Source organism: Boleophthalmus pectinirostris, unplaced genomic scaffold (genome assembly GCF_026225935.1).
Source record: "Boleophthalmus pectinirostris isolate CB_2022bp ecotype Guang Dong unplaced genomic scaffold, ASM2622593v1 HiC_scaffold_3, whole genome shotgun sequence".
Taxonomy (NCBI): domain Eukaryota; kingdom Metazoa; phylum Chordata; class Actinopteri; order Gobiiformes; family Gobiidae; genus Boleophthalmus; species Boleophthalmus pectinirostris.
In genome coordinates this window covers 43710466-43728740 of record NW_026571299.1, presented here as the reverse complement: position 1 = coordinate 43728740, position 18275 = coordinate 43710466, and the positions used below count along the sequence as shown (strand labels likewise).

At 37.3% G+C, this 18275-nt stretch overlaps 1 protein-coding gene across 2 annotated transcripts in view; it reads left to right on the top strand.

The window, feature by feature from the left end:
• Positions 1-2264: 2264 nt before the first annotated feature.
• Positions 2265-18275, top strand: part of LOC110154561 (rho GTPase-activating protein 40) — a 23835-nt gene continuing 7824 nt past the window's right edge. The window contains exons 1-9 of one of the 2 annotated variants that reach the window (XM_020918559.2): positions 2265-2323; positions 8365-8606; positions 9497-9726; positions 11042-11105; positions 12577-12722; positions 13602-13767; positions 14325-14416; positions 14952-15029; positions 16315-16474. In XM_020918559.2, coding sequence (XP_020774218.2) covers positions 2304-2323; positions 8365-8606; positions 9497-9726; positions 11042-11105; positions 12577-12722; positions 13602-13767; positions 14325-14416; positions 14952-15029; positions 16315-16474 — 1198 coding nt within the window. In that variant the 5' untranslated portion in view covers positions 2265-2303. Of the gene's footprint in view, positions 2324-5534; positions 5767-8364; positions 8607-9496; positions 9727-11041; positions 11106-12576; positions 12723-13601; positions 13768-14324; positions 14417-14951; positions 15030-16314; positions 16475-18275 lie in introns of those variants that run through there. The other variant, XM_020918558.2, reaches the window with a different exon arrangement.

The following is an 18275-nucleotide window of genomic DNA, read 5'->3' as shown; positions in this document are numbered from 1 at the left end:
CAATGTATTGCAATCAAAACTAATTGCAATTTGAGAGGGCTATTATTTACACAATTATATATTTTATTGAACAGACAGTTAACTCTGAATCCTACTTTTTAAACATGTATTGCAAATCTAATGGAAACTGTAATATTTGGCTGAAAAATCATACTTAGATTTGTTTTTCTCCAAAATCCTCCACCCCAACCAAGGACTATTCTAAGCAGGACAACATCTATATAACAGACAACATCTGTGTCAAATTTACACTTGGGTTAGATTGATTACTGCTTTTTCAATGAGCTTTACTGAAGATGTAAACAAGACAAAAACAATGTGTCTTCTTCTTTTGTGCAAATTAATTGTTTTTGAAAAATCTTTGAAAATAATAGTAGTTTGGGTGTGTAGAAAAGCCCAAACAAATGATAATAGTAAACACATAATAATGCTGAAATAAAATTTTAGTAACCTGTTCTTATAAGCTTCACATCCACTTTTGGACTTCTTTCTCCCTTGGGTGTCCTCCAGCTTGGTGCAGTGCCTGTTCTGTGTGTGGCAGATTGGCACAGGGATGAGCTGGCTGTCACGTGCCATCTGCCGGGTCAGATCCAGATGCCCTCACATTCTCCCTGCTCCTACCTGCAGGCTCTACTGTGATCTGAGCACGACCAACAGCCCACGGGTCAAAGTTCAAAACCTTTCAAGGAGACCAACTCCCTTTGTGGCTGGAATGTCAGTGAATGATAAGACCATGAAGAGAAAGTGACATATCAGGGGCAGTGTGAGCTTTGAATAGAAGATGTAAGGCTTTGTTTCAGTGTAAACCTCTGCCAAGGCCTGTTTTGCAATGGGACAGATACAGTGTAGAGACTGGACTTAAAAGATGATCAATTTCAGGAATCATTCTACAAAAACAAATGCTTCAAAAGCCATTAGAAGTTGGTATTTTGACATAATTGACAATAGAAATAAGTGAAAATAAGACAACAGTAACAACTTGTATTGCTGTGTGCATGGTTCAGCTGCCAAACTTTAATCTACATGAAGTATTGTTGCACATGCAACCTCTATTTATTCATTAATAATAAATATACTTCTATGTTTTGTCTCTGGCTTGTGTTTGATGCTGTGGCAGGCAGACTGAAAGGCGACACAATAAATCAGATATGTTGCAGTTCTAGGTCATAACTTTTGTTGCTACAAAAGGAATTTATGTTTCATCTAACAAGCTTTAGGAGTGTATTTACCAGAGGTACTCTATGAACTCATCCCTGAGTCATTTTTATCACTTAAAAAAAAAAAAAGGGTATTTAAGTTTTTATCACTTTAATTAAGATGCACCAATCCAACTTTTCAGTTCCAATACCAATGTTGATACTTTGGCTATAAGTATTTGCTGGTACCTGATATCAGCCGTTACTAGACCAGAGACGGAAAATAACATTTATTTCCTTTAAATGCAAACAGTAGTAGAATGTAAAAAAAACAAAAAACTATTCTAAATATGTTTTGTAACTACAGCTTTGTAAATACATTAAATGTATTACAAAAAAGTTTCAATAGTTGATCTCTTACGCTGTAAAGTAATTTCCTTTTAACTTAACTGAGCATTTTAGTTTGTTTTTAAGCTGGGTAAATTCTTATCATACCTCACATGGACATGGAATAACATATGTTAGACATGGACTTTCTACCCTTTGAAGTCACAGCTGATAATTATGTGTGTGCGTTATCAGCAGTGACGATTTGGACATTCTAAAACCTAAACCACCATTTCAGCTTTTTCTGCACGGATCAGCACTGCTGTTTTGTTGAGTGTTTTTACCAAGCAGTTACAGTAAGTCCATTGACAAATGTGAAACAACACAGGTCCTTCCACGGAGAGCATAATGACTGGACTGTCCTTGAGTAGAGTTACATATTGTCGATAGGCTATTTTAACACATTCATTTTTACCAGTGGGACATGAGACATACTTTGAGTCACTCCTTTAAGCCACACTCAGCTGTCCAGAGCAGCAGATGTTATGTCCAGTGCCCATTCCCTTCTTCAGACTGGCTCTTCCCTTTCTGAAACACTACCCCAGCCCCCGACAGACCTCTCTCTTCCTGCCCCAGGATGCACCGTATTGACGCGTTTACAGTGCAGCAGCCACTCTGTCCGGCTCTGTGCTGATGTGTTTGTGATCAGAGGAGGAGGAGGAGAGGGAAGCAGCTGTGGTTTCCTCCAGGCTAGCTCGCTCTGGGTCAGGCAGGACCTCCAGCACAATGCCCTGGAGGAGAGGGAGCTCTGCCGCACTGCTTCTGCTCTCGGGACGGGTCATGGGGCGAGCCAGGACCAGGTAGGAACAAGTCTGCAGATGTTGTTCAGAGAAGAAGAGAGGGACTAAATATTGATTTGTTGTTTGTCTAATTGTGATTGCTGCAATATGTGGTAAGGACAACTGAAGAAATTGGAATGGATCTGATTTTGTTATGGCTTCTGTTAACCTGCTTTAATCCTTATTTAGACCTTGTTTTGTCCTACTTTAGTGATGGGCCTTTTTGTTCTTCATTCATTAGTTGTGTAGGGGTGGGGATACTGACAAAAATGAATGTCTATTATTTGACGATGTTGAGACAGTATTTTGGCTTTCCATCTCCTAAAATGTTCCTGTAAATGTCTTAGTTGGGATTCAAGTAGCCCACAAAACTTGAATGTGCTGCAAAATTAACCACAAAAGCACAAGCATATCAGTATTCTTTTCTACCTCTGTTTTGAAGATTGCACCCTAGTTTTTAGTTCAGTAGTTTTTTGTTCTTTTTGTGTATATATTTAGCTCATTTTTTTTTTTCTTGCTAATGCGTGTTTATTTTAGCTTTCTTTGGACGGTGCTTGGGTGTAACTATTAATGTCATTCAATACAGCATCCTTCACGGACAATTTATCAACATTTGGTGGGTGTAGTAATGGAGGAGGATTAGCTTAGCTTTGAAATCACAGTTGCAAGATCGTTTTTTGTTTTGAGAGACCAGCCCGCATGTCTCGGAGTGGCTGAAAATAGTTACTGGCTTTGTGAAGAAACTTTCACAGCCGGGTGGGTGCTCTCTCCAGGAGCTGTAAGAGGCTTGGCGTGGATTAAACTTTTAACGTGAGCTCGATCTCAACTGGATTTAGTGATTTGGAGTCGTGCGTGGCAGAGTTAGCTTGTGTTATTGCATGTATTGTTGACTACTATTGTACACAGGAATTGACATTTAGTCTATTCTTTTCAGCTAGTGGAGGCTTCCTGTTGGTGTGGACGGCATTGAAAATGAAACAATATCAATGGTGTGACATTTTGAGCTCCCAAACAGAAGCAAAAGTAGACAGTGGTGAATTTGTAGCTTCATGACAATTATTGTTTGTTGTAGTGAAACAGCTAAGCCATGGAAACTGTGATCAACATCTTTCCTCTTTCGTATCTAGTGGTGATTCGTTTTTTAGTTCATGTATATTTGTTCCTCATAACCATTCTTCCTCTTAATATAAATGAGATTGCACTGCAGAAAACGTCACCGCATAATACAGTTGAATTGATGCATTTGATTTGAGCTTGTCAGTGGTTTAGACAAACTTCACTTTTTTGCCTTTCTTTGTTTTCATTTATTTTCTATGCTGAGGGAAGTTTGTGTTTGAAATTGCTCAGCGGAGATTCATTCCTTCCTTAACATTGTTCCTGACCAATCACAGTCGGGGGGGTGGAGCCTTGGGTTTTACATTTTGCGTCATATCCAGCATCAGGATTTCTTTAACCAAAACAGTCCAGATTAGTTGTTTGCTGGAATGTTGCTATAGTGCTTGTTGCTATAGTTCTTTAGCAAAATGATGATTTGCCATATTCCTTTGATTTTACATGCTTATTTATAACATTTACAACATTTCACTTTTATCATTTCTAACAGAATAGCTGCTAAAACATAATATTGCTTTTTGAAACTTCTGCATTATTTGTCAAATCCCAGAAACGTTGCAGACTGTGCTTTCCTTTCATGAGCACCATTGTTTGCTAATTAATAGGCTTAGCGATGTGCAAATAATCATATTTTAATCAAGACTGAGAACTGTGTTTCTGTGTTTTCTAATCATTAATGATATGGGACTTTTAAAATCAAGAGGCCTACACTCAATCTTGTCAGTAAAAGCACGGGCTCTTGAGTTCATGAGTTGAGTTGGAGGAAGCAATTTGACTATTTTCAAGTTAAATTGCACTGATTAAATGTCTGTGTTACTAATGCTCAGAAAGTTAATACTGAAAGACATTTTTATTTGTCTTTATAAAAAAAAAAAACATAGCATTAAAAAAGTGAATGTCCAATCTTGTGTCAGCTACTATCTGTTTGTTTGAAGGCATAGGATGACTCCATAGAGGGGGTGTGGAATGAGATTATAAAATTGATTGACGAGTTGCAATAGAGAAACACGGGATGTTCTGCTCTCCCTCTCTCCCCCTCTCTCTATTTCTCTCTCTTTCTCTCTTTATCCTCCCCTCTTCTTTTTTCTGGCTGTTGTGGCCCACAGCTGTATGACAGTAGCTCACATCCTCTACCCAGAGCTCCAGTATGAGGACAGACAGGTAGGACAGCTGTCGTCTTCTGGCTGCTGTCATAAGGTTTGTTATTGTCAAAACCGCAGATATATCACTGTCAAACTGATTAACTCATTTTTAAGATATGCACATATGGTTTTGAAATGATTACGCTGATTATTATTACGATTTAATTAATTTTCAAGTGCATTGACTTGTACGTTTTTGCATACATAAGCATACTTATGTAATCAAAACAAATTTATTTATTTATTTATTATGAATTAATTTAAACAGTATTTAAACAGATTCATGTCATTTTAAAGTCATTAATGGTTTGCACTTTGCTCTGTGCATAGCATTGTTTTCATAAGCCAAATATATTTTACTGCAGTCATAATATTATTCTATTCCTCCTTGATAATATCCATGCTGCCATATTTTTATTGATAATCTGTAGAAGATGGTGACAAAAAAAACTTTTTTTTGTAATTGAATGGAATTATTTCTTTCTTTTCTTTATTTTTCTTTTTTCATAATAGTTTTTCATAATATTTTTTCATAATAGTTCAAGACCTAATACGTTTTGCCACAAAAATGAAAGTTAATTATGGTTTTAATAAATTGTGTTGTGTAATTTGGCAAGAAATAGGTCAGTATTTGTACTGCTATAGCTACCACTATACTGTAACCACCACCAGAAAAACTGCTAAAAATGCTAAAAATGTGCCACAGCCTCACTGCTCTCAACTCTTGATGTGAACAGTCACACTTATTGTTTTATTTACACGTTTTTAGTCATATTTACTGTATATACAAATGGCACTTTACATTCCAGTGCACAGAGCAAGACTGTAATTGACGTGCGCAGGTGAGGTGTGTCTGTGTCAAGAGCTTGTGGGCGAGGCCAGGTGTCAGTGCCTCATGCTGTGAATGAGAGTCGTCACTCCCTTTGCATACCAGACCAGCTTTCAGTCTCTACGCACCACCCCAAAGAACTGCAGCTAATACACAGAATCCAGCTTCACATGAGATTTGAGCTCCAAGGAAACGTAATAGATTTAACTTTTGTCTGAGATTTTGTTGTTTTTTACTGTGGATATGGGAGGCAGAGAAGAGGTAATGGTGACCACCATGCCCTTCCAAAGAGGCAGGTTGAACCGCTTAAGACTGCGTCCGGGGAGCCACTCCAACATCCGCAGACTCAAGCCTACATCTCTCAAGAAGAAGAAGAGCAGGTACGGCAGAGAATGCACTGGTTTTCATAGAGAATAGTTTTAATCAGATAGATCAGTTTCAGTACAGTTTGTGAATACTACATGCTTTAAAGCTGAATGTAAATGTAACGAAAAGTCTGTTTTTGAGATCAAGATAAGGCACATGAGCAATGCAATACAAATCTAATGTGGCAAAAAACAGTATGATGGATAAAGATAATGTATCTGATGTGAACAAAATGCTGTATTGGAAATATAATTGTTTTTCAGTTACATTATTTTCATAATCTTTCAATACAGACTTGAGACTGGCAGTGTTGTTGTAGTTTGGTGGTGTTGAAAAGTGGCAGTTGTGAGTGGCAGTGGGCTATAAATATCTGGGCCTGCTGTGGTAAGAGCTCTTTGTCCACAACAGTCCTCTTATCCCATCAAAACCGTAGGGAAAAATGTATTCAAGAAATTGAAATGTCATTTTACTGAACACATCCATGAAGGAGAGGCAAAAAGCATCCAACAAAAATGTAAAAAATTGCTGTTTTTCTAGAATACTTTTAGTTATACTTGCATATATACCTGGCGTAATGCATTATTTATAATGTACATAAATTCACTTTTAATAATGCACATATGCTATATTTCTGATTAGGTTAAAATATTTAATACTCATGTTTATGTGGGGCCTTTTGGAAAACTTCATCTATACCAGACAATAGAGACTATGCGTTTGTGATTTCTGTGATATTCTGTCTGTGTAATGTTCATAAGCAAGTTATGGCAATGCATGGTACTAAAAACTGATTTAAACAAAGCAATACCAGTTTACATTCTGTTTTGATAATAAGTATGATAGTCAACTTCATCTGTTTGGAAAAAACAGCAGTCAGGTACATTACAAAGCAGGTCTGTTGAAGAGAGATAAATTTCCTGTTGTTTGTTTGTTTGTTTTGTTAAATGACAAATACAGATCTATAACATTTCTCATTCTGTACCATTATATTATAATATCGCTTTTGATTTATATTAACAAGACAACACAAGTGCCACAGCTGCACTGGGATAAAATGACTGAAGTGAGCTTCCACATTCATACTGTGCAAAGTGGATATCTTGCCTAAGAACACAAGAACAGTGCACACTAGAGCCAGTGCTGGCCCACAGTATAATGTTTAATTTATTTATTTAATATTGTATCGAGTGGCAGAGAAATAGTCATTCTTGCCCTTGTTCAGCCACACATTACATAGCCTACTAAATTGCTTTGACTTGAACCTTTCTCTTGCCTCAACTCTCAAATATGTTAAAGATTTATTAGTGGACTCATATTCATAGCTATCTGCATGTGTCACACCAAATGTGAGTATAGTATGTCCTTTTGAGATTTGCTGACTGGAGGAATGTCACTGAGCAGCAAACCGAGTGGGTGAGTCAGCTGACCACTTCCTGTCTGTGCCTTATCGAGTGACACTACTGCCCCTGGACACAAGGACAGAACCAGAGCAGCAGAGTATCCCAGTGTAGAAAAAGGCTATCCACTGTCCTGTGCTCATTTACATAGGGAAAGCAGGCCCAGTCTGGTCAGGCTGTTTGGCTTAGTTTGACGGAAAAAGAAGTCAAATAGTTTTTCTCTTGTGATGTCGCTTTATGGTCCGTGCTTGGGTTGTCAAAAGAAACGGATTCATTTACATAAATAGAACTTGATTAGTTTTAGAATGATTTTGATTTATATCAGAACTAGAAAGTTATAAGTAATGTCAATTTTAAAGAAACTGCCTTGCGAATTGTTGTGTATGTTTTTATTAAATTCCACTGGAAAAATGATCTGGTCACAACACTAGTTCCAGCCTGTTCATTGTGTATAATTGATTACAAATTGTGCAAACTGAAGATTTACTTAGCAGATAACTTCTTTATTCATAAACTATTAGTATTGGTATCATTAATTAATAAAAAAGGTATCATTTTGAGAAGGTTAAATCTCATTAGTGCTTACAATCAAAACACGACCTATTTATGCTTGCTATTTAAGTTATGTAGATTAATAACATAATGGCTCCTACCATTTTAGATGATGCTTTGTAAATCTCAGTTTAACTAATGCCTGATTAAACCAGTGATCCTAAATAAATATTGTATGGCAGGAAATAATGGTGATTTCTTTTGACTTTTGTTATTTCATTAGCCTACTGTAAATCATGATGCTATTATGGTTCATTGCATTTGAGTAAAAGAACTTACATATTTCATTGTTTGAAAAAGGTTTGTTCTTCACCACTAAAAGCATCATGGATCTCATGCCTTCACCCTCTATTGTTTTGAGCTTGTTTTTTATGCTTGAATCAATAAAAGAGGGGTGTGACCATAAGGAAACCCCAGTTACAGTGGCATCTAGTGGAGATGCTGAGAACCGCACCTCCAGAGCACATTGCATTAGAACAATAGCCCCCCTTTGTGTGTGCTCTCCGCCGGGCCTCCTCCTCCCATCCTTTTGTGTCTCCCTCTCCGCGCGTCCCCTCTCCTCCTCTCCATCACCTTGGCTGCCGTCTCCACGCCTGTCCCGGTCGCATTTGTTTGCATGCACGCGTGTAATTCTTTCTTCCCATGTGTGTATGTCTGCACCAGAGATCCCAGCCCCACCGAGATGAGCGTGGAGCCATGGCCGAGCCCTCCGGACCAGGCAGCCGCTGAGCAGACCCAGGACACTCTCCACAGCACTGCCTCTTCCTCATCATCCGAAGATCTCCTGGACCAACGCCCCGATAAACTCTGCTTGGACGCCTTCTGGACTGAGGTGGAGACGATCAGACAGGGCAGCGCTGAAGCAGACATCGACTGCACCAGAAGAGACTCCAAACAGTCTGACGGTCAGTGAACCACAATCATGGATTTTACAAAGAGTTTGAAATTATACCAAAATGTGCTTGTATTACACACAAAAATTTATACACTGCACGCTGCACAATAGCTTCAGATGGGCTACTTCATGAGGTGTATTTGCCCTAGCAACACAGGGTTCCCCTCGTGCTGCAAAGTACCGCTCATCTCCATGACAACATCATAAAACACTTGTGATAGGGTAGTAGGTTTCCATCCAGAAATCCATTCATAGCACTTTTTTTTTTTCATTCATTTACATTTTTTTTTACTATTCTGTGCTAATCTGTCTTTTTTACAATGACTTTGATGGCATTATAAACAGGTCTGGTGTGTGTTCCCCAAACCTTTTATTTATTTTTTTGAACCTCTGGGAGTCTCTCATCTTTATTTAGCTCATGGAAATGTCGCCTCACTTTCATCTGTCAGAGACCAGGGGACTCAACCTTACAGTCTGACCTTAAATCACTTATTGATATTACATAACCCACCATTCCTTTTGCTTGTGGTGAGTCTTGTACAAGTACTAATTTTGTAAAGTAATTGGCACATGGAGAAGCCACAACATAACTGCTTAAATATTTACACATTCCGTAAAAGATGGTAGCGCTCTAATGTTGATTTTAAAGTCATTTCCAGTCATAAAAGATTTTATTTATTATTTATATGATTCAAACACACTGATATGACTCACTGCAATACACATCGTTACATCCAAGACCCTTTACAGTGTTATGCCATATTTTTCATATTCACAATGATCACAACATATTTTTCTCAAAGTTCTTTCTGCATTATTATTATAGCGTCTTTTACAGTGTAATGTAAGTTCAAGTGTGGTCACATTCATTTAGTTTTTCTGGTGCTTTGTTGTGGTCAGAAGGTGAACAAGAGGAGCAGTGGTTGGCTGACGCGGGCCTGTCAACTCTGATCAGTGAAGACGGCGAGGACTTTGAGGAGGTGGACAAGGCGGCGCTGCTGTCCACCCTGACGCGTACACAAGCCGAGGCCGTACAGCGCCGGATTGAGTCCTACACTCTGTCCCTGCGCAAGAGGAACAAGCCCCCGCCCAGAGACGTCCGCGATATCTTCCACTCCCCCATGTCCCAGGTGAGGACCATAAAACACTTAAGCCTCTGCTAGGTTTTGACCTTTAAGGAATCCTGGTTTGATGTTTACAGCAGGTTGGTAGTTTTAAATCATCTGCAGAAGACTGAAATGGGGTCTCATGAGTTATGTTGTGGTCACAGTATACATGCTTTGTTTCCCAAATTGTCTTCCTTTTTTGATGCTGTTTGATTTCCTGTCAAAAAAAGTTACAGGCCAAAACATCTTTAGTACCACATGTCTCAAAAAGTACTAGTACTTTTCACACCAAGTACTGCCTAAGATAATATTCTAGCTCTAAATGTGCTGTAAAATGGATTAAGTAGTTCTAAATGATCATAAGCAAAATGAACAACAAAAACATTAATATATTTACATCTACATCAAACAAATACTCAAACTGCAGAGGGTCCCGTGTACCTCCAGATGCAATGTGTCACTAGTGGTACAGGTACCACAGTTTGAAAAACACTGTGCTGGGCAAGTATTGTAAAACATATAGCATACTACTAACTACATGTTATTTAGCCATTCAATATAGCCACAGATGCATGTGGTTTTATTAGAATTTCCTGGTAAATGTTTAGTGTTATCTTTTCAGCCTGTGACTTCCTCTTTCAGGTCTGTATTTAAAGCATTATTCAAATGGACCATCCCTGGTGTCTCTCAGGGAGCAGTGAATGACCTACTCTTCACAAAGGGCTGCTGTCACAATCAAAGCAAATCACCTGTAAAGGCCAGACTGCGGGCTCTTTTATTTACCAAAGTGGTCACGGCTCATCTGATCTTTATCTGAAATTTTGTGAAAACACATGTACCCACCTGCAGAGGAACAAAAGACTGCACTGTGCTGCTTTTCCCATTAGCACTAAGAGTCACAGTTTTTGGATGTGTTTATAATAGTCCTGGTTTCATTCTGGTTTAGTCTTGATGTAGGCTTGATTTGGTCCTACTCTTGTCCTGGTAGTTCTTGTCTAATCTAACCCTAACCCAGATTCAGTGTTCTTTATTACTTTCATGTTCTTGAAGGCTAATCTCAGTGCCATTCTAGGCCCAGATAAATGTTTTTTACAAGAAACAACTAGCCAAACAAACTTAAATGCTGGACAGTAATAGAAAAAGATGATTTGCTGATGCTGAAATTGAACTTAATATAAAGTGTTTGCCTCAATTTCACTCGGATATTGGGGCTACTAGGGTATTTAACAAGAATACTTCATCATTGTCCTTATCCATACTTGTAAAGGTATTGATGATGTTTATAAGTTGTAAGTTTTTTCCTATACAAGACTGATACTTGATTATATTCTTTTTTCAGACTCTTCGCCCTGATTCCAAACGCACTGACGACATGGCATCTGTCAACAAATCTCCTCTCGCAGGTAAAAGTCTGTCTGCTCTCCACTCACATATGCTAGAAAATAAATCAGAGGAAGAAGATCAGGCCACAGCTTGTCATCTGTAGTGTAAGTGGTTAATCCTGGATAAACCACATTGTACTACATTTACCAGGGAGACATGTATTGATTTGGTCTGATGACATCCAAATACACATGCTGAAAGTTGAATTGGAGTATTGTTAGAATGATGAATTTGAAATGTTGTATTTATGGGAATTAATCTTAAAGAATTTGGAGTGTTTAAAATGTTTAATGATTATTTGGATTGTGTAGTTATTTTAAGGAGACACTGTTACTGATGAAATGTTGTTGTTAGAGATGCTTTACCGTAAATAGCAGATGGAAAGTAACTTGTAGCTAAATCTGGCACTTTTCTCTCTGAAATTGCTTTCTGTGCACTGTCCTTGTTTTAAAAAGATAAATACATAAATAAATACATACAGTTCAGGTTATTATTATTGTGTAGCATAGTTTATAAGCTAATAAAATGAGATAAAGCTGATAATAAAGATAAGAACTGACTGATAGACAGAAACCTAACTGGATGTCTCTAAGAAAGCCATATGAATTGGCAGCTCTGAATGTGATGTTTATCTTTCACACATTTCCATTAACGACTAAAAGATCATATCAGATGTCCATCATAACATACCTACACTGTTTGAGCACTTAAGTACTGCCAGTTTTTATTTCACTTATCATTTGTACCCAGGATGAGAAAGTAAGTGAATACATGTACCAAGAATACATATTCAGAATACTTATTTTGAGTAACTGTGTTCTGGTACAGTTACTTTTTCATATGGTGGTATTCAGAATACTATTACTTTTCTAAAATCTAAGAAATAAGCGGCACTATTTGATCTCTTAATTTAGGCTTCAAGCTGCACATAATCAATGATAAAAAAAATTGAAATTGAAAACACAGCTCTTATAGCGTGTGGATGTATGGTTTTTCCTTCACCTGTTAGTGAGAGAAAATGCATAACAAATGGTGAAAAAATATGAAGCTGCTTTTAATCCTGTTGCATCTTTACATTATAATTTAAATGCAGCTCTTGGTGAAAGTATTCTAAGTATTCAGAATATAATACTCTGACTGGCCCATGTATCAGAATAAGTTACAGTATACCTTTCAATTTGGATATTCAGTATTCTCTAACTAAATACATTATCAAAGTATTCTTCCCAGTACTGCTTGTATCTCCTCAGCAGAAATACATTTTTGCATTCAATGTTTCTAAAATTGCACAACATGGGTGAAGAATGTTGATCTTGTTTTGCAGCTTCTCTAGAATTTTAACGTTTTCCCCTGGCTTTTCCCTCATTAGATAAAAAAGGAAGAACTTATATTTCCTTTTTCTTACTAATTGTTGATTTTATTTTGGTCTTGTGCAGTTCCCCAAGACCCACCACAGAGAATTTAAAGTTCCTTGTTGTGTTATTTTTGTAGCTGTGACTTTAGATCAGCGCGGGGCTCCCAAAGATGAGATTTTTATCACCGATGTGGCCTACTGTGAACAAGCTGTCATCCTCATCAAACAGGCCAAGCTCCCCCAGACCACCTACCAGCGCCGCAAAGAGGACGGGACCCTTCCAGTAAGCACCAGGACATCTGACTCTCAAAAGATAGAAATAGAAAACACTGTATAGAGATCTGAATAATTAAAGCTATACCATGCAACTATTTTGGCAAAAAAGGCTGGGTATTATTATCGTACTGAAGAACAAAGAAAAGCATCTGTCTTTACTCTGAGCGGGCTTGCATCTCCACAAACCTGACTTATTTGGCCAGGAGGAGAGCCGCTTCCTGCTTCTTTCCATAGAAATGTTGTTCCTTTGGCTGTAATATTCCACAGTATAGCATAAAACTCATTTATCTCCTGGGAGAATGTTCCAAACAATGGTTTTAGCTTTCTATTTCCTTGGTATCATATAGGTGACGTGCCATCTACAGAATGTTACTTAGTGTTGCTTTATAAACATAATTACATCAATTAATGCCAACATAATGCTTAGCTACTTATTTCTTTTGCGTTGATATATGTACATGCTCTTTCTGTTAATTAACTTACAGCAATAAAATAAATGGTTAAGTAGCCAAATATGATACAGAAAGTATTATAATCTTAAATGGCAAAATTCTTTGTACTATTTTTAAGTGTCTGTTGAAATGGATTATGACGCAGTAGTATCTAAATTTAGAGCCAATTTTTTGTTTGGGAATTGGGTCAATCTGAAGTGGAATTATATATAAAATTACTTTTCAGCCATTTGCCGCTGGTTAGATAACAGTATTAACATGGGATGAATGAATAAACCCCAAACAAAGGGATAGTTTTATGAGATTATTTCCCTAATTGAGGCCAGACACTAAGCACATTGTTTATGCAGCTATGAATATAATGATCTCTGCTTCAGCATTATCCTGCTATGTGTTCTCTGATTGAAACCATATGTGTTTTTCCTCCATTTCAGAGAGTGGTATGCCCCAAGTGCCGTTTGGGAGTGACCCGGATCCAGGACCTGTCTCAGGCTGACATGAAGAAAGTGAGACAGTTGGCTCTCATCGACATGACAGCACTTAGTGACCTCCTTGAGCTGGAGGTCAAGAGGAACAAAAGTGGAAAGAGAAAACTCCCAGGTATGTGCTGGTTGCAGGTTAACTGACTGTAAAGATTTGAATGGTTAAACAGTGTTACGCAGCACTTAAAGGTGCTCTATGTAACTTTTTGGTTTGGGGTTTGTCACCTGCTTGTTTCTATGGATATGTCAGTGCTCTGCTTAGAATGTTCCACATTATGACATTAAACAGCTCTACCTTACATTTATTAAATGTTTTAATTTTATAGTTTAAAAATACCTAGAAAAACAGGCATTTTGACCATGAGCGGGATTGCCTCTCCAGAGATCTGACCAGTAACTTGGCCTGGTTTGGTCTCTGTGATAATAGAAATATAAAATATAATAGACTTCATTCCACAAGGAAAATTTGTTAAAGCCATATTGTGAAACATTTCTGACAAAGCATCTCCATGGAGAAAAGCATTTGACGGATCCTCCACCAGAAAAGTTACACAATACACCTTTAACTGACTGTAAAGATTATAATTGTTTAACAGTGTTAGACAGTGCTTAAAATATTATTGTTATGCAACTTCACTAAGATATATTACCAACTGATAATAGCTTATTTTACAGAGAGCACGCTTTTTGGAGTTCCTTTGGCAACGCTGATCGAGAACGACCAGAAAACGAAACCACAAACCTCCATTCCTCTGTTTATGCAGGCAGTAAGTCATTCACCTCCTCTAACATGTCCAAAGGGCTTATTATTTGATCATTTTGGTATTAAAAATTTTGTTATATTATATGATATATAGAGGTAAACACAGCAACAAATATAATCTTTTGAGATTTACTTCGAGTGAATCATAATTACATGACTTTTTGTGCTGTTTATTTGTAATTCATTGTGTTTCTGTCAAATACATTGTCACATTAAATTCCAGTATTCCCTACTCAACATTACCCTAATTAGTACACAAAATTATATATTTTTATAATAATTTCAACTTAAGTCGAGTTCAGATCAATACATTACTGTAACACTTGCAACACAAGCAAATTTAGTCAAGATAATTTTAAGAATTTCAGCTGAACCCGGGCTTGTATTGCAGTCTAGTGTTTGTGCCATTTTGTGCCACACCCTATTGTAGCAGCAGTTACATTGAGTTACCAGTAGAGGTGATCATGAGATCGTTATCTTCCCACACCACCACACTGTCTGATAATGGCCCTTTGCCTCTCTCTCTCTCTTCTCTGCAGCTGCTGTCATTTCTGGAGAAAAAGGGCTTAGATTCAGAGGGAATTCTGCGGGTCCCTGGCTCTCAATCCAGAATAAAGGTACAACACCAGGACATACATTTTTACAATCCAATACAAGCCAATGTAACTTAGATTACTTTGGTGTTTGCTGTTCGATATGTCACAATAATGAAAAATGTTCAGACTGAGGGAGCGTCTATACAGTATTGATTCAGTGAAATGCCACAAAGATGTTGAAAAAAATACTACTATGCTTCTCTAGTTTAATTACAGTTGGTATTTAGAGAGTATAGCTTCATGTAACAAGTCAGTAATGTGTTTATTGGAGCTTCTGTTGCCACTAAAAAACCTTTTCATAATGTATTTAATCCCAGTCTGAAACATAGAGTCAGTTACATAAAGTTACCAGGAGAGGGCACCCTTCATCTCTGTCTGATATAGGGTGGGATACTGGGGTTGCACTGCAGATGAATGGAATAAATGGTAATTGATTTTTGTATTGTATTTGGTGCAATAATTATACAGCAACTTCTCAATTTGAAAACATAAACAAACACTGAATTAAAGGTCCTACATTAGGCTGTTTTTTATCATGTTATAATGTAGTTTCCTCCTCAAAAACATACCCAGAGTTGTTTTGTTTCATTCACACATGTTAAACACACAAACCTTGCATATTTAGGTTGTGTACATCTCTCCAACGGAAAACCACTTTGTGATGTCATGTAATTATACAGGAAGTGCTCCACTGTGTTTTTATAACTCCATACAGCTTTACTAAAACCATTTGGATAATTTCAGCCCTGGCATTGCCAATCTAAACGACTAAACCAATGCGAGGTAGCTGTAAACTGGAAAACTACTGCTTCATGACATCACAAAGTGGAACAGACCATTTTGAGCTTTTGAGATGTAGACAGACTAATAATGGAGGGTCCAGATATGTTTTTTTTTTTAAGAAATAACATTTTAACATAAAGCTCACAAGAGTCAATTTTGCATAAAAATAATAAGAAACAATAATAAGTAAGTTAGTAAGTCTTTATTTCTATATTGCTTTTCACAGACGTTTTTTGTCCCCAAAGACGCTTCACAGAGCATTATTCAACATTATTCATTCACTCTATACCTGGTTATGGTAAACTACTATTGTAGCCACAGCTGCTCTGGGGCACACTGACAGAAGCACAGCTGCCATGCCAATCGGCGCCATCAGTCCCTCCGACCACCACCATCACTCACACACACACCACTTTCATACTAGGCAAAGTGGGTGAAGTGTCTTGCCTAAGGACACACAATGATTGAATTGATTGTATTAATGTAATATTAACCAACAAAAATATGTGTGTGTTATCTTCAGAGCTTGCAGCAGAGTTTGGAGACTACTTTCTACTTGGGACAGTTCAATTGGGATGAAGTGAGTGCAAATGACGCCGCAGCACTCCTAAAGAAGTTTATCCGCGAGCTGCCTGCGCCTCTGCTCACACCAGAGTACCTCAACACATTCAGTGCTGTCAAAGGTAAGTCTCTACACACAAACGTGTTTTAGAATATGTATCTAAGTAGTTTACAGCATGATTAGTGATGCAACAATCCAGCTTTTTCAGCTCCAGTACGATACCAATATTGATATTTTGGCTTTACATATCTGCCAGTACTTGATATTAAAAGATACCTGTGTAGTGGTGGAGAATGTCCTTTTTCCCCTCAAAAAACACAAGTTAAGTTATTACAAAATGCATTCAATTGTGTTATGTAGCTATTATTTTTCCAGTGATGTGTGACAGCTTTGTATGAATTCAAACATTATAAGAAGTTCTAGACCTACTCTAGCCTGTAAATAGTAATATAATACCAAACAGGATATCAGCTGAATCTATATCATGGGGCCAATATACAATCCGGCCAAATGTCCTGGATCAAGACCGATATCTGATACCAAGATCGGTACTGGTGCATTCCTAAAGCATGATATAAGTTATGTCATGAACAGCCTAAAGACTGGGCAACGTCACACTTCCTCACCTTTCCCTTTGAGCAATTTGAGTTTAGTTCCATTTATAGTCCTAGTAGAAACTAAAAGCAGCCACGCTAACTTAGCTTGGACCCACAGCCATTCATTTAAATATCCTCAGGCAAAACCTCATCTGAAAACTAATTAAAATATTGCACTAATGAATGTACTACAATTTTGTATGTTTTTGGTCCGCTGAGTCAAAGTTTTTTAAATAAATGAGGGATTTTAAAGCTTTGGACTTATTTAGGTCACCTGGAACTCAATTTGCAAAAAGTTCTTTCCTGATTCAACCCTAGTTCCCAGATTACTCCTGCAATTTTGTATCATCAGTATCGCCAATTACAAGTCATGGGTCAAGTATCTTCTGAGCTAATTATTTTCACAATAGAATTAATTTGTCCAGATTGAAGTAAGACTCACTGGATCTCTGTCATGCAAGCACTTCTTGTATTTCATGGACACACCCCTTCTTTATTTAGCTGTGGGTGTGACATTTTCGATGTTGCAAGGTGCTACTAGAATAAACATGGGAATGGGTTAAGCCTCTTCGTAATGAACACAGTATTCTTCATGATGTATTTGACGTCACTGTAATTTCTGTCATTCAAATAGTTGTCTTAGCAGCATATGTAGTATATTAATCAGGGATGAGTAAGAGCGAGAAAATTGGTAAATAGTTTTTAAATAATGTTTTACAGTTTTCTATTTTTGGAGAGAATAAATTGTATTTTATGGCACCATTACAGTAAGTAATAATAGTGGTAGCCATGGTAGTGCAGGTGAAAGTTTTAAAGATAGATGTGTAGATGGATAGATAAATACTTTAGTGATTGAAGAAGTAGCAGTGGTAGCAGTTGTACTAGTAGTAATCATTGCACATAGGTTTTCTGGCAGGTTTAGGCCTACCAGAATTAATAGCAATCTAACTGAAATCACAGTTTGAATGGTCACAATTTGCCAGTTTATTAGTTGACATAATTTCACGTGCAAATAACAAAATCCCTAAAATCTCTTATCTTATGTGAAAATATGCTAACCCTCTAATTTGGACCACTGCAAACTCTTGAAATGCTTAGGATTCTTGTGGCCATTTTGCTTCTCTCAGGTTCATTTTAAAAATTGGCAGCCTGAACACAATTCTATTATTAAACTATTTATTACAAATCAAATCACAATTGCAAAGCTTGCCATAAAAATCGCAATTAGATAAATCATGGAGATCTAGGTCCTGATTTTTCTTTGATATAATCCCTGGTTTGTGACATGTTTTTTGTTGATATATGTAGTGCATCATTCTCACGACT